The 17044-nt window shown below is 43.3% G+C and overlaps 1 protein-coding gene across 1 annotated transcript in view; it reads right to left on the reverse strand.

The window, feature by feature from the left end:
- Positions 1-11967: 11967 nt before the first annotated feature.
- slit1b (slit homolog 1b (Drosophila)) overlaps positions 11968-17044 on the reverse strand; it is a 49363-nt gene continuing 44286 nt past the window's right edge. Inside the window, exons 32-38 of the mRNA XM_070925161.1 lie at positions 16765-16996; positions 16528-16658; positions 14075-14229; positions 13775-13986; positions 13120-13244; positions 12788-12996; positions 11968-12227 (exon numbers count right to left, since the gene is read on the reverse strand). Of these exons, the coding sequence (XP_070781262.1) occupies positions 11968-12227; positions 12788-12996; positions 13120-13244; positions 13775-13986; positions 14075-14229; positions 16528-16658; positions 16765-16996 (1324 nt within the window). The remainder of the gene's footprint in view (positions 12228-12787; positions 12997-13119; positions 13245-13774; positions 13987-14074; positions 14230-16527; positions 16659-16764; positions 16997-17044) is intronic.

The raw sequence follows: 17044 nt of genomic DNA on the forward strand, positions 1-17044 counted from the left end.
CACCACCAACTGAAAAATACTCCTTTACACTCCTTTACAAGTTAAACTACCCGAGAAAATAGTGCACATGTGTACAAGAAACACGGTTACTTGCATGGGCAACAAATCAGTGTTCTCCAGGAGAAATGTACCCGGGGAATTCAGGTTTCTCTAATCCCCTACCCCGGTTACAGAAACCAGGTTTCTAGTTTACATGACGTTTAAGAAATCAGCTTAGTGGAGAAAGTCCCGGGTCCTGAATCATGGAGTGTTTAAATATTGATGCATTTACACACAAGCGGTATTTTAATATTGCAGGTGGTCCAGGAGGTTATTAATTCTAAAACATCCTTTATATTTTATGATGTTATTGTTTTACTATGACCTTTTGACCTTGAGCCCACCTACGCATGTTATTGTAGTAATCACCAATCAAGAAAAGCATTCGTCAGTACATCAGACGCATTTAGCTAGCTATGGGCACGCGTTGAGGTTCGATACCCACCCTGTTTAACTTGTGCTCCAGTGTAGTCTCTATAAATGACCCTGTTCCTGGATTTTTCCATGTTGCCCACTCGCAGAAAACACAGAATGAGCAACGATCGCCAGTCGAACGGCAGCTAAACCAGCAGCAGCGAGTCTGATCCATTACTAAATGTTGATTAAATATGTAGCAGCTGTAGCTAAAAACCAGAAACACATTATTTTCCATGTGCTACTTGATCCAGATTTTGAAGTTTTTAAGCTTAAATTAGTGATGAGATAACTCGCTGAACAGCTGATGCGACGTGCGACGACGATATTTGTCATTTTAAAATGAAAAAGAAAGAGAAGCTGCTACCTGAATGTTTTGTGCTCTTTGCTGACGATAATTAGCATCGTAGTTAAGTGAATTTTGACAACCCCGGCGTCGGCAGCCCAGATTGTGCAAATAACATTTGAATATTTGCTCTCTTGTGCAGTGAAATGCAGCACTGTGGAGGCCGGCCGTCATCGCTGACAGCACGAGGTGAACACAAACAGACGAGTGCAGTAATGACGGGCTTTATTCTAGCTGATACCGATCCATCGAAAACGAGCCCGGATCGGCCCGGATTAGGATCTGAACACCTCTGTATAATTCATGAAGATCACAAGTTCACTGTTCACTTGTGTCTTCACATCGGCGTTATTTACCCAGAAGCCCCGGTGCTTCTGTGGTGTAATTCAACCAATGAGATCATTTCTGCCAGCGGAGTCTCTCTGCCTCAGAGGAGCTGAAACTCGAACATTTATTCTCTCTCCAGCTCACCTCTCACTCTTTTGTCTTCCTGTATCTCCCCTCTCTCTCTCTCTCTCTCCTCTTTCTTTTTACGTAAGTGTCTCTCTCTCTCTCTCTCTCTGCTGCAGAGCCTGAGGAAAGAGGCCTCTGCGGTGGATGCAGGCAGAAAAAGACAAATAACTTTTCAGGGCACAGGAAGTAGGTCATCCTCCTATCAAATATTTATTTTTCACACGCCTGAGGCTCCAAGAGGACTCCCTCTTTAGATACTGTATGTATGTATGTATGTATGTATGTGTGTCTTTTCATACTTGGCTCATTTGCACATATATATGGCTGCTCATGGTCTGTGTCTGACTGAATTTGAGTACAGAGACGTTGCATATTTGGAGGTTCAGGTCTCTTCAGGAGGTCTGACCTCATTCTTTTTTTCTTATCCACTGTTTTCTTTATTGAACAGATATTGAAATAGGTTTCCACCGCAGCGTCTGGATGTGTGTATTTACAGTATGCGAGAAATGGAAAAACAGGGAATAAAATCAGAATTAAAAAACCTGCAGCTTACTGTACTGTCTGCAGATAGAAAGTCTATTGGTGGGATTGAAATTTGACATTTAAAGCATTTGGTTGCATCTTCTACAGTATCCTGAAAACTAGTTCTTTTTTTTTTTTACAGTAATAATTAAGAGCAATTAGCCAGTGTTTAATGTTTTACCGCTTTTGAAATAAACATCAAAAATGTTATCTTCTGCATTTCTTGTTTTCTTTGCTTTACTAAAAATGTGCCGGACCATTTTGCGTCAGATTTTGGAGTTTTGTCTGGGGGGGGGGGGGGGGGGGTCGGTTATATTCATATCGTGATATTAATAAGAAGAAAATGTTCCTGATATCAATTTATATCACGCTATAGACGATGTTCTGCAAGTTTAATTAACGGGTGTTTTGATAAATGACCTCTTATAATATTGACTTTTTACTCATTAAGGTTTTATTGCATTTACAGTGACGAGCGTATGTTTGCTTTGTTAATATCTTTTTAAAGACGTCAGCTTGGGCCCAGAGAAATTTTCGTTGCAACCCTACAAATGGATCAATAATGCTTCTAATGACTGTATTTCTAAATCTGTAGACAATCACTAGTAGCATTGTAGCATAGTAGTTTTTATTAGATTATTAATCAGACTATAAAATGTCAGGAGAGAGTTAAAAGCGCCCATCACAGTTTCCCAGAGCCCACTGTGACCATCACCCTAAAATGTACAACATCTTCAGTTCACACCGAACACGGTCAATAAATGAGTTAAACAATTTAAAGATTTTATGCCGATCGACTAAATCAATTAATCGACTGATAGTTTCAGCAGATATTTCATTTAAACCAGTCGTGAACTGCCTGACGCCGCGGTTCTCTCCAGCGTGACGCGACGAAGCAAAAAAAGTGCAGAAGCAGCAAACCTTTGATTAAAAAAAAAGCCTGGATGTCTCCCATCGTGTCCTCCAGCGCAGAGCGAGACAGAAATGTACGAGTAGAAACATTTGATGTGAAATATATTCTCCTCACTCCGGCCTCTACCTCCTGAGACACGAGCACATCTCCCTCTGTTTTTCATATACACACTGACTGCTGTGAAAATGTCAGAGGCCCCATCAGAGGCCCCCCCTGCTGTGGCGTGTGGTGGCTGGGCCCAGCAAGGCTCCCCATTACTGATTAATGGAACCGCATCAGTTCCATTCAATTAAGACTCAGCGCCAGCCCCATGCGGTCGTCTCCCCAGGCCTGTCTGAGCTGCGTTTAGCTGCGACACACCGAGGCAGGCGGCTCCTAACAAGCTCTGATACAGAACCTGACGGAGGGAGAACCACCTCGCTTCGCTGTTAACCTATTTTTATAAATGTGTGTCTGATTTTACGGCTCGTCTGAAGCACTTTGACTTGCCTTTGAAAAGTTCTAATACACATAAACTTGTCTTTTACCCTTCAACCTTGTATAGTGGTGATATGACTAGCTGATTAATCGATTAGTAGACCAACAAAGAAAATGCATTCAGCAACTATTTTAATAATCAATTCATCATTTAAGTTGTTTAGTGCTTTTCTGTGTTTCAAATCTTTGAGTTTTGGACTTTTAGTCGGACAAAACAAGCAAGATGGCGCCTCCAGCTAACTGGTTATATCGTCTCTACAGAAACTCATAACTCAACATTGAAAATCATTACAGATGATATAGTTTCACCGTTTCATTTGTCTTTTTGAACTCTATTTGTTAGATTAATTCTGGAGCTGGGCACCTGAGCATGTCACCGTACGTTGTCACTCTGTATGTTGGTGTGCGTGACAATAAAAGTTGATTTCATTTTATATGAACTTTGTAATTTAATTTTTAAAAGAAAATTGTATTCATGAGCACCTGTACGTGTCGATACGGGATTTATTGAGCAAAATCAAATCAGTCACAGACTCAGGAACAAGCTGTTTTGTTGTGTTACTGCCACTTCTGTCAAACCTGAGCACTGACTGGCTCTTTAGCTAACTAACCGCTACATGGGCTGACATGCTAACCAACAGCAAGCCGATCATAGAGCCCAACAGGCTAACGTCACTTAACTAGCTAGTTAGCGGTCTTACCTTAAAACATGTGTCCAGACTCATTTTGGTTCTTACAGGCTGCTGGTCCAACTTGTAAAAAAAAAAACGACCGTTAGCAGCGCTAACCGGTTAGCTTGTCATTTGCCTCTGTCGCTAGCAGGTTAGCATCTATATCAGCTTCAGAGTCTCTTGTCTCCTGTCTCCGCCGTCCTCAACGGGTGCAGTCGTCTTTTTCTTTCTCACAGTTAAAATTCCTCTTGTGTAGCTTTCCTCCACCAACTGAAGTTTGCATAACCCGCCAACTGACGGTACTATCCACCGTACCACCGATAGCGGCCTTACGCTCAATGCTACGTGTGTGCGCAGCAGCGACACCGTGTGGCGGTGGATAGAAACGGCACGGGTTACAATACAGAAGGCCTCAACAGAAAATAACAGAAAACGCCCTTTGTGAGCTTCTTCTTCTGCCAAAATGAATTTCTTAAAATTAAACATTTAAATCTGAGCACTGGCCCCCTGCTGAGAGCGTGGATTTATTCCCGGTGCCACCCATGTTATGCTAAATCATATTAATCTGATAAACTGTATGAATTACCAAAATCTTACATGTACATCCTGTCTAGGAAAATAAAACGCTTAGTGGATTGTAGTGTTTTATAGATATTAAATTGGATATTGGAATTCTTTCTACTTATTCGTTGAACGGATATTTGATTGTATATCATATATTATTCATATACTAAATGTTTGATCAGCTATTCCTGGCAAATGATAAGTATGATAATTCCTGATAAACCTACACATTAGAACACTGATTTAATATGTAGTTAGACTCAGCTGTTAGACTCAGCTTACTAGAAGTAGCTGACGAGTATTAAATGAACTCATATCCTTTAAATAAAGTTGTAATCATAAAGAGTATTTTACAGTGAAATCTCGTCTTTCTTTCATCCTGCTGAGCTCCTACTTCCTCAGTTTTATTCAGCGTTGATTAATGTAAGATCAAAAACACCAGGAGGAAGAGGAGGGAACCAAATTGATTTTCTGATTATGTTTGGATCAGTCAAGATACATTTTCTTCCTCAGATTTCAATCTAATATCATCGTTTTTTTTTACTTAAATATCAGATTTCTCACTTTTATCAAACTTCTGAATCTTTTCTTCTCAAATTCTGACTTATTTTGTATTTAAAAAGAAAATATGAGTAGAATATGAGTGCATTTATTCATTCATTCATTCATTCATTCATTCCTATGGCACCTTTCTAAATCACACGTCACAAAGTGCTGCACAATAAAGCACAAAAGCAAGTCATAGAATAGAGTACAGGAAACACAAAAGCTTCCTTGATACATAGATTACATGATTCTATCAATCTGAACTCTCCACCTCTGCACTGTTTCGGTGTGTTATGAGATTGTCTGAATGTGGCTGAACCGGAGACAAAGCCACCGTCGAGCCTCCCCGCCTCTGATTGGACGCCTTCAGCTCCTCCGCGATGTGGCCGTGACACACAAAATAAAGGCAACACTCTCAGGGAGCTAAATGAAAACCTCACAATACCAACTTAATTTGACACTGAAAGGAGAGCAAATGTTCAACAAGGTCAAACCTAATTGAAAATGATTGAAATGAATGCCGTTCTATGGGGGACTGATAGCAACCTTTTTTATTTCTCCTTCTTTCTTTCTTTTTTCTCTAACAGGAACTCCTCCCAGGTCACCTTGGTAGTTTCAACTCCTTCTTTTGGCAACTGCCTGAAATATTCAGTTTGCCTCCGGCGCTCTGAAACCCCTTCCCCCATCTTCTTCTCTGTCACTTATCCCCCAACCTCCTTTCCTAACTTCTTTCCTCCTCCTCTCATCTTTTTATTATTGTTTGCCTTCCTTCGTCCCTCTCAACCTCCTCCTCTCTCCCCTTCTTCATCTCTTTTTCACTTCTTTCCTGCAGCTCACTGCATCCGAGAGATGCAGTAGCCGCAGGGTGTGTGTGTGTGTGTGTGTGTGTGTGTGTGTGTGTGTGTGTGTGTTTCGGGCCGATGGCTGCAGGAGGTTATATGGTGGATCCAATGAGTACCTGGAGACCACTAACCATGATCATATCAATAAAAGGACATCTGCTCCACGGCAAGAAAGACCTGCACAAGAGGAGGAGGAGGAGGAGGAGAGGAGGAGGAAAGAAAGAGAGTGTGTGTGGGGATGGGGGGAGGAGGAGGAGGAGGAGGAGGGTAGTGAACAAAGAAGAAGAAGAAGAAGAAGAAGAAGAAGAAGGCATAGAAAGAGGAGAGAGGACGAGAAAGATGAACAAAGGAGAGCAAGAGACAAGTGAAAGAAAGGTAATGGTGAGGAAAAGGAGGGAGAGGAGGAGGAGGAAGAAGGAGAGGGAGTGTATGTTCAAGTGGGGGGACAAAGAAGAAGTAGAAGAAGAAGGTGATAGAGTAGGAGAGGTGAACAAAGAAGAAGTAAGGAGAGGAGAGGATAAGGGAGAGGGGGGGGGGACAAGGAGAGGATGAATAAAAAATAAAGCCTAGAGAAGAATAGAGGGATTAGATTTTTTTTTTTTAAAAAAGCAGAAGAAGAAGAAAGAAAAGCTTTGGACAAAAAGGAAGAAATGAAATGAAGAGTAGTTCAGGGTGAGAAGACATTATGAACTCGATGAGGTGAATCAATGATTTCGTCTCCGTTTGTGAAAACATACTGGAAGAATATGAGTTTGTTTTTGCCTGAACTTTCCTCCGACGGCTCGGACTTCATCCCTGCTTCTCCTGCCCGCGACACGACACTTAGCTGCGTGAACAGAGAAACACGCGAGGAAAGTTTCACCGCTGCTTTAAAAGGGGAATGATTTATTTCGTGATGAAGAAAAGGAAAGGACAGAGAGGAGGAGAGAGGATGGAGTGATGTGACAGACGAGGAAAAGGGCAAAGAAAGCAGAGAAGAGGAGGATGAGGAGGAGGAGGAGGAGGAGGGAGCTAAAAAACAAGAGGTAACAAAAACAAGCCAGGAGAGAAAAATGAAATGTAAGTGTAAGAGGAGACGGGAGGATGAATCAATAACTTGTTTTACCATCTCAGGTCGTCCACACTCTCTGCAGGTATTTAAAAGCGGCTGCCCTCTGCTGCTGTCAGACGGCATCGACACGTCGCTTCAGAAACATAATCTCTCTCTCTCTCTCTCTCTCTCTCTCTCTGACGCTCTGCCAGGCCTTTGTTTGGTCAATCAGCTGTCAGCTGCCAACCGTCACATCAGGCGTTCTCATAATTGGTCTTGGGACACCACATGGGGCCAAAAGGATCGACATCTTTCAAAGCTTAAAGATAACATAGATGCATTCTTTAAAAAGCTTGAAACACACAACCGCGTACGTATGGAGACAAAAAAAGCTAGTAAGTGGGCCTTGAGTTAAGATAAACACCACGCTGCCTTTGCAATCCCTCCAGGATCCAAACACATTGGAAAAGTTCCAACATGGCAGAGAGTATAAATATATAATACCAACTATCACAAAAGGTAATAAAACAGTTCAGTTCAGTCAGTGCGCCGTGAGCTAAGTCTGTTTTCAAGGTCAAGAAAATAATAAATACTTTTGCAGTTCCTTGGACTTCACTCTGGAACACTAAAAGTACATATATCTGACATTTTGTGTGTTTGACAGCAGCTGAGGAAGATGGCTGCGTGTACTGCACATGAGCTGTGCAGATAATCAATCGCATCGATCAATACGTCCACTAGGTTATTGATACACTGTCAGAGGTGTTTCCTTCTTTTGAGACCCTGGAAACACACTTTAAACACACATTTTTGTATTATTTCAGTTTGTTATTATTATCATTATGTGTTTAAAAGGCTCAGAACGTGTGGAGATCTACATGGAGGCTAGTATCCTGTTTAACTTGTGTATTTATAATAACTTCAGTGATACGTGCAGAAGAAGAGAGTGACGATCATTTCAGCATGAAGAGGATATTTACATCATTTGTCGTCACATCTCTGAGTCGAGGACGCCGCCACCAACATGACTGATCAGAAACCTGGATCAGGGGTCTACCTGCCACAGTGTCCTGCTACTCTAGCTAGCACATCCAGGTTTCCAGGAAACCAGGATATGATGCTTATGTGCACAAAACATAACTGGAATACTAAAACGCATTCATTGCTTTTTCTCAGCATAGACAACATTTTAAAGCTTTTTTTTGAGCTTCCAGCCATTATACATGTGTATAAATATGTGCATTCTCAATGCATTATGCCATTTGTATTGGTGACCGTCTATAATTCTTTCTGTTTGTCAGTACAAACAACGAAGAGCCGGTTTATTAGCGTTAGATATTCCTGCGTTTGTTTTTCTTTTTTCTGAAATGAACCAATTTCCCCTCAGAGATTAAATTCTACTACTAAATTTGCCCAACATCTTCTCTCATAACAAATACATTTGCCACTCACTAAATGGTCTATATTTTGAGCAGAGTCTGGCTGATGATGTATTGTTTGTATTTATCCAGTTTGCAGACAAACACCCCAGTTATTCTGTGTATGATCAATCGTCTGTGTTCATGCAGCTGACAATCAGCATGTCAATGTTTTCATTGCAGTGTGTGTGTGTGTGTGTGTGTGTGTTTTTGTCCTTTGTGTGCAGCAGATCGTCAGTGTGAGAAGATGTGGAGGCTTTATTGGAATTGGGGGGTTGGGAAGGTGCTGCTGCCATGATTTTTATCCTTTAAAGACAGAGGAGAGGGGGAAGGGGTAAAGATGGTGGTGAAGAAAGGTTGAGGGGGGGGGGGGGGGTGAGTGGGGGGGGGGGGGGGGGGGGGGGGGGGGGCTGGATGGTTTGCAGAGGTGGAGGTGGGGAGGGTGGGGGTGGAGAGATGCAGCAGCTTTCACTGGAGAGCAGACTGGAAGGGTGTGTGTTTCTATGTGTATGTGTGTTGGGGGAGGAGGGACTCTGTCAAAGCCGATGGGGGTATATATTATGTTTTATGGTTACGAGGGGACGCATAAATCACTGTTTCATTAAGCGGCTTCAGTCTCAGAGCGCTGCCCCCCCCCCCCCCCCTCGCCGTGGGACATCCCTCTTTCCCTCCATCCTTCCTTACTTTGTCCTCCATCTTTTCTCTGCCCTCCCTGCCTCCCTCCACCTTCTCAAAACCGGCCTCCCTTCCTCCTCCATCCCTCCATCTTCCTCTCCTCTTCCCACCCCCACTGTCTCTCCCCTCTTCCTTTCAACCGCTCTCCCTTCCTCTCTACTGTCTCCGCGAGCTGCCATCGCCCATCGACTCAGCCGCTACACTGACGCTGCCGTGACACAATGAGGTCAAAGGTCAGAGCGACAACAACCAGAGAACCAGAGCCAGTGTCAAGGTTGAGAAAAAAAAGACAAACGCGAAGGAGAAACAGCTCTTTATTTAAATAAATAGGAAAAAGAAGCACTACTTGTTGTCTGCTTTCAGGTGAGACGACATGATCCAAAACAATTTTTTTTTCTTCTTCTTGTTTTTGTAAAATTCCCATCAATGATGCGACGTTGGTTTGGAGACATTTTTTTTTTTGGCAACTGAAAACAAAGATTTCTCTACAGTCTACAGATGACACAGTGACAACATCCTCTTCAACATATAAAAATACTATGACAAAATCAAATGCATTATAAGCTTATAATATATATTACAATCTGTTAGGCTGTTACTGTGTGTAGATGTATTGCAGTTACAATAATTATAATAATAATAATAATAATAATAATAAAAGCTACATTAGTTTGAATGTGATTCATGACACGACTCCGCTTTTATGGAAAATTCAACTGAACAAAAGCTAAAAAAAACAAAAACGTGTTAAAAATGAATATTACGCACCTTTTATTTTAGTTTCACATCCATATAAATAAACATGTCATCATATATAAAAGCTACATTTCCCGTGTGGCATTTCTACGATGCGTTCACTGGCTCTTCTGACAAATCGGAGAGGAAGCGTTTGATCCTAACAAACACACCGCATTGTCGGATAATGAAGCTCATTATCAGGGACAGCGTCTTGTTGTTGGAAGCGTCTTACATTGACAACACACACACACACACACACTGCACTCCTATACTTGTGAGGACCCTGATTCACATAATGCATTCCCTTGCCCCCAACCATCAATCCCAACCCTTTCCTATGGCTGTATTGACATTTCTGGATGTTTTAAAAGATAGTTCCTCCAACAGCAGACAGGCAGACACGGTGAGCGCCTAGCTGGTGAACATAGTGGAGCATTTAGCAGCTGAAGGGCCACATATTTGTCCCAGGAGTTGGTGGAGACCAAAAACCGAGCTAAAAGTAAAAACGTTGCTCCAAATGAATTATTAACTACTATTAGTGTCTGTGTTCAAATAGGCAACTGCTTGCTAACACGTTTGCCAACAACTTTACATAAAGGTGATAATATGTCAATGATGTGTTGACAGCTTGCCCCCAAGTGGCCAAAGAAATGAATCAACGCAGGTTTAACAAAGGAAGCCAGACTTCTCGAATGCTGAATGTGCAAGAACTAAATAAAATAGTATAAAAGTATCACCGATAAAAAAAGATTAGAAATCTGACTAGTTGGTTCAATGCCCCCTTCAAAACCTGCTGCTAGACACATTCTGGTTCAATGAGCAGCCTCAACCTTAACTCTAAAAACAAACCTTGGAGGAAGTGAGAACATCCTCATGGTCTTTAAAAACTGGTCCTCACAAATATGGAAGTACAAGACATTAACACACACACACACACACACACTCCCAGCACCCCCCCTGGCCAGTCTACACGGGAAGAAAGGGCGTCTGGTGAGCAGCGATGGGAACGCGCCATGACCCCTCTGCTGCCCCCCGTGAACCCCGTCACCTTTGACCTTCAGGCTGCGTATGGCGGTGGGCTGTTCTTTTATTTACATCCGGATTTTGACTTAAACTCATTGACCTGGGTTTATTTTACAGTTTAAAGATTTCTAGTGTTTCTTAATTTAAAAATGGACATAACCCTAAAGCCACAACCTTCGTGAAATTATTGTCTAAATTTAATTTGCATGTTTTGTCTGTTTTAACACTGAGCGTGGCATCAGTTCCTTAGTAAGTCATAACTCCAGACTGAAACTATCCTGATGAACACGACGATGAAGCACATTTACACGCCCGTCTTCATGTGTCTGTCCTGTGGGTTGTCACTGATATTATCTTTAACTTCCAGTTGCTTTGAGGAGACAAATCATTCCTACAGTGTTTCTGCAGTTCTAGTAAGAAAGTAGTGCGGATGTGTTGTAAGAGGACGGTTTGGACAGAGGACTGTCGAAGCTGTTGGAAATACCTCTAAGCAGCACTTTGTTTTGTTTCCACAACACATTCTGCGTTTCAGAGTTTATGTTCATTTCACAAAATGTTGTGAGGCGGACGACAGTTTGAGGATTTCAGCCTCCTGTAAGATCAGCAACCCGAACACTTGGCGCTTAGACCCTCGTCGCTGTAGGAGCCTAACAGAGAAACAGCAGTCGTGCCTGCAGAAAATAATACGTTGTACTTTTATGTCACCACGTCGCTCCTTCATCAAACTGCCAGACCTCTGCTGCTGTTCAGAAATACCTGCACATTAAGTCGGGTGAAAGACAAGCGAAATCTTTAGATTGCTGATATCAACGGAGTGATTTGTTTTTTTTGACAAACCTTTTATTTCATAAACTTCCCGGTTTAAATGAGTACCTTTACTTCTCATGGAAGTCGCCGCTGTGAGGGAACAAAGAGCAGCACTTTACCAGCCGCACATCAGAAGCACATACGAGAAGGCATACGGAGGCTTTTCAACACGGCAGTATTAAAAATGAGCTGGAGTTAGGTAGTTAGCGCGCAGGTTCTCCTGCCTGGAGCAGGTGAAGAGGAGGAAGATGAAGATGAGGTTGACTCGTTGATTTCATGTTTCGAGAGGGAAGAACTGTCTTATGTTACAAAACTGCGTCTGTGCGCAAAAACACACAAAACAAACACCAAAATGTCCGTTTATCAGTGATAGAATCCCTACAGTGTGTGTACCTCTTTGTTAGCTTGGTGTGTGTGTGTGTGTTGTGTTTGGACGTGTGTGTGTGTGTGTCTGCATGTGTGTATGTGCGCACCATCACATGCACGGTACTACACACACTCCTTGCAGCCACATTCCACAGGCTTCTCCACGTCCTGCGTAAACGAGGTCCCGTCGTCGCATTCGAAGGTGAGCCGCCGGCGTCGGACCCTCAGAGGAGCGCAGCAGGAAGCGACGGCGGCCGGCTCGGTCCCCGCCTGGCACCGACCACGACATTCGACCCAGGAGAAAGGCTTGGACGTCTGGCAGAGGACGGTCCCGTGCTGCAGCCTGTGGTAATCTCTCACCGGCTCACCTCGACACGGGGACTCTGAGGGCCGGGACACACAGGGGGGATTAAGAGACAACCAATTACAAAAAAAACACAATATCTTGGATTAAAAACAATATTTGGGATTTAAAAAACCTTCACTGCAACTAAAAAAAACGATGTTGACACTGAGGTCTGTAGATTATAGAATCATGTGTGATTTTGATGAACTGATCTTCAGCTGCAATTCACCAGTTGTTGTTTTTTTAGGTGTAAACTGTAGAAACAGCAGTTTAAAATCACAGCCCATTTTGATTTAGCACAAAGTATCTTCACAGACTTTGGATTGAGTGGCTGATCAGCAGAAAATTATTTCAGAGATTATAAAACACAAATTGTAAAGCGCTTTGGATGAAAGTGCTATATGAATGCAGCCATTTATATGTATAATTCTGACAACTTCTTAATTGTTTTAGTCTATAAAAAAATATCATAAAGGATCAGATTAGATTATTTTCAAAGAGGGCAGAGACTTGAGATGCTCTGGATCACCTTTACGCTTCATGCAGGTTGTGAAGGACTGTGAGCTAGTGCTGAACCTAGTGACCGTCCTTCCTCACCTATATCACAGCTCTCTCCGGTGTATCCCTGCTCACAGACGCAGCGCTCTCCGTCCTCCGTCTCCTGACACTGGCCATGCAAACACCGCAGACCCTGGCACGAACCCGCCGGCTCCCCCTGCAGGTTACACAGCGCGCCGCGATATCCCTCCCTACAGTCGCAGCGGTACGTCTGCGCGTCCAACGCCACGCACACACCCTTCACACACCTGGATTAAAACAGAATGAACGCAGTGAGGAAGAAGAGGAGAAGAGCATGAAGGACAAATCGACAGAAACTGATTTACACATTCGTCACACACATTTTAAATGCCAGAATAAACCACACTCACTTGCTGCCTTCGCACGGGTTGACACCGGTTGCCGTGGTGACAACATCCGCTCCAGTAAAGCCTCCTGTGATTGGCTGGTCACAGTGTTGTCCTGTCCAACCTGCCTGGCAGTGACACTGGGGACCCTGTGGAAGACAACATGTTGTTACTACTTCACTCAATCCATTATCTGTGAGAAGAAATGTCATAATACATTTTTGTACTTGAAAAACTACATTCAACCTCATTAACCTTCTCCTCCTCTGTCTCCTTTATTCTGTGCCCCTCAAAGTTTCACATCAGGAGAACAGAGAGAACTTTAGTAATTCAAATGCCGTTCTTGTTTGCTCTGACGTGCCATATGAAATAAGATAACATTCAAGTGCTCTTGCCTCTGAAATATTCTGAATACATTATAAATCATGCAAGACGGCTCTATTGAAACATTCGAGTGTAGGCAAACAGGACATTAATAGAAGTGCAGATTTTGAAGTTCAGGGACAACCTGAACAAGAACAAAATGATCTCAAAATCTTTTTACAATTCAATTTACTTTGATAAAAGCTTTGGAAAAAATGTTGTTTCTTTTCGAATTTTAGTTTAGATTAGTCTCAGATTGAACTTTTATGTTTATTGCTGTGTTTGTGCCGCTGCATGTTGGCCGCCCGTCTTCTACCTGAGCAGCGTTGGGCTGGCAGACGCCGTGCAGACAGTAGAGTTTGCGGCAGGCCTGACAGCCCGGCACCACCCCCGGCTTCATGTGGCTGCGGGTGAAGTCCTGCAGCTCGTGGTTGATGTAGAGGTTCCTGATGCAGCCGTGGAAACTGGACATGTTGAGGGTCTGAGAGGAGAGACCCAGAGAGGCGGGCATCACCTCCTCGGGCATACCTGAGAGACAGAAATGTTTTGGTCCATGAAGAGAAATGTTTTTGTCTGAGTTTAGGAGTGTTCCCCCTCTGCTGCTTCCTGCTCTTACCTCCGACGTACAGAGGCGCCTCCCCCGGCACCAGCTGGCTCCGGCCCTGACTGTCCAGAGTCGTCGGCTCTCCTCCGTCCACAGACAGGTTCACCATCCGATTGAAGGTCACCAGCTCCACCGTGTGAAACTGCCCGTCGTTCACTGTCTCAGTGCTGTACGTAGAGGACACACACATTTCATATTACATTTAGGAACGTCGCTCAGGGAAAGAATGGCAAAGAGAGTGCAGATTCTGGGAAATCTGGCGGGGAGTAGAGTATTTCATGTCGAACCTTTCTCGTTTTGAATGAAATCTTTAAACCAAATATTTATTCATTAAGGGACCTGTTTCAGTATTCACTGGGAAAAAGTTGGTAAAGGCCCAGGACAGGTCACCATTGGATCACAAGGCTCACACATAGACATACACTGCTCCTACTCCGATGTTCACCTTACTTACAGCCATCAGGCTTCCCCCTTTTGGATGCATGTTGAACTGAAACACAGCGATGCCTCAACACAATGGCACTTGGCACTGAGAGCTACATGTGACACTTGTGTACACAGAAATAAACAGGACAGGAGGGCGGGTGACTAAAACCGCTCAGAACATCATCGGGATCTACTGAGCATCAGTGATATCGGAGAGTAGAGCCTGAAGGATACTAAGAGACAATACCCACCCAGGAGGTATCCGCTGTCGCAGCTTCTTTCCTCACGCTGCGAGACTTTTAACTCCTCCATTAATAGTTTTTTGTCATGTGTTGTTTGAGTGTGTGTAGCATAAAGGGACTACAAACGTACATTTCTTCTTATACAACCTTGTGTTGTAAAACGACCATTAAAACGAAGCTTCTTCTTAGTGTCCATTGTCTTTTTCACATCTCAGGTTTTCTGTTTTCCCTCTACTTGTTTCTTTCTCTGTTCTCCTCGTCTGTACTCTTTTCAGTTGATCTGCAATGCTCTCAATCTCCTCTTCTCTGCAGCTGCTTATCACACAAATAGCCTCAAAGTGTGTGTGTGTGTGTGTGTCAGGCTGAGCCTCCTCCTTAACAGTGAACCATCCAAACATTTAAGCACTCGACACCCGATCAAGTGCACGCTCCGCTTCAAGTGTCCTCTGGCTGCGTCTTTGATTAAACCAGAATACCCACACTGCCGATGTCTTCTGTCCACATTCCCAAACACTGCAGCACTCTGAGCAACAACGCAGGTCGTCGTGCACTAACACACTCTGAAGCGGCGTTGCCGGGCTACAGTGAGCCGAGAGGCTGAGAGGCTGCAGAGAGCCTGACGGGAGTCCAGTGCATCGCTCAGCGAACACTCGGCTTTCAAAATGTGATGATGAGAACGCACTAATCATCAATGTGATGTTAAACACGTCGAGCTGGTCAGGTTCAGCAGATGGCACTCGTGACCCTCCTTTTCCTACTAGTTTCAACTGATGGGGCTTTAGTCAAGGGCCTGTTTACTGTAAACTGATCACTGTGGTTTTAAGGGAGCGCGAAACACGAAATACAAGTGAAAATAAATTAAACCGACCTGCTCCTTTTAGAAAATAAAGGTATTTTCTATTCTAAAATATGAACGTATGAAGGAACGATAACATCGATGCTTCACTGGAGATAAGCCAACCACTGCTGCCTGCTGCCTGAGAGAAAAACAATTCACTAAAACCAAAGTGGAGGTGATGGCAGATGTGAAATGATTAGTCGATTATTTGATCGACACAGAATTAAAACTATTTTAATAACTGATTAATTGTATTAAAAGTCATTTTTCATACAAATATTTCATGGTTCCAGCTTCTCGAAAGTGAGAACGTGTTGCCTTCAGTGACAGTAAACTCAGTGATTTGAAAGGTTCGGACTGTTGGTCAGACGCAACAAACAACATTGTGAAGGTGTCACTTTGGGCTCTGGCTCATTGTGACGGCAGAATGTTTACAGACCAAACAATCAATCGATTAATGGAGAAAATAATCAGCTGACCATCAATTAAAACAGTAAAATCCTGCTTTTACACTAATGATGAGTAATAATAACCTAATGATAGAATATATAATAGGAGAACAGTCACAGAGACCATCCCTCTGCATTGAGTTCTTTTACTTTTAATACTTTAAGTACATTTTCCGGATTATACTTGCATACTTTTACTTTGCATTTTCAATGCAGGAGTTTTACTTGTAACAGAGTATTTTTACAGTGTGGTATTAGTACCTTTACCTTTATTACCTTTAATATACCGACCTAGCTTATTTGTGTACATATACCGGGTATATATTAATATATTATCCTGCACAGTTTATAATGTCTAAAAGTGACAGATTTCTTGAAACTTGCATTGACAGAACCGATTATTTTAATTATTGAAGAAGAAAGAAAAATATACGCTTTGGTTTGTTGCTTCTTTAAAACAGAATTTGCATGTAACTGTGTGTGTGTGTGTGTGTGTGTGTGTGTGTCTACCTGTAGATAGCTGTGGCAGGCTGGTTCCCAGGGTCATATGTGACCCTTACATGACCTTGATGGAGCTCCACAGCGATTGGCTCGTTGTCTCCATTATAGAGCAAGATGCCATTTTCCTCTGCTGTTGACACCTGAAACACACACACACACATCACAGTATGTGTGTGTGAGTCTGCTGCTGCTGGTTTCTACCATGTCTGCCACCTGCAGGACGCGGGCTCGTACGCGTGTCCTCACCTGCAGTGTGATGTTGGCCTGAGGCCAGTTCTTCACGTCTTGGAGCTGAACGTAAGAATCTCTGTCGACAAAGTTGACACTGACCAGCTTCTCGCAGCCCTGACCCTCAAAGCCTGGTAGACACTGACAGACCGCAGTCCCTGTCTTCTCCACACAGGGGGCGCCGTTCTGACACTGAGCCAGCTGGCAGAGTGACAGCGGAGGAGGCAGGGCCACCTCACAAAATTCACCACTGAGGGGAAAGGAAGATGTCCGAGAGGAGGGGGTCAGAGGGTGCTTT

This window comes from Enoplosus armatus, chromosome 2, assembly GCF_043641665.1.
Source record: "Enoplosus armatus isolate fEnoArm2 chromosome 2, fEnoArm2.hap1, whole genome shotgun sequence".
NCBI classification, from domain to species: Eukaryota; Metazoa; Chordata; class Actinopteri; order Centrarchiformes; family Enoplosidae; genus Enoplosus; species Enoplosus armatus.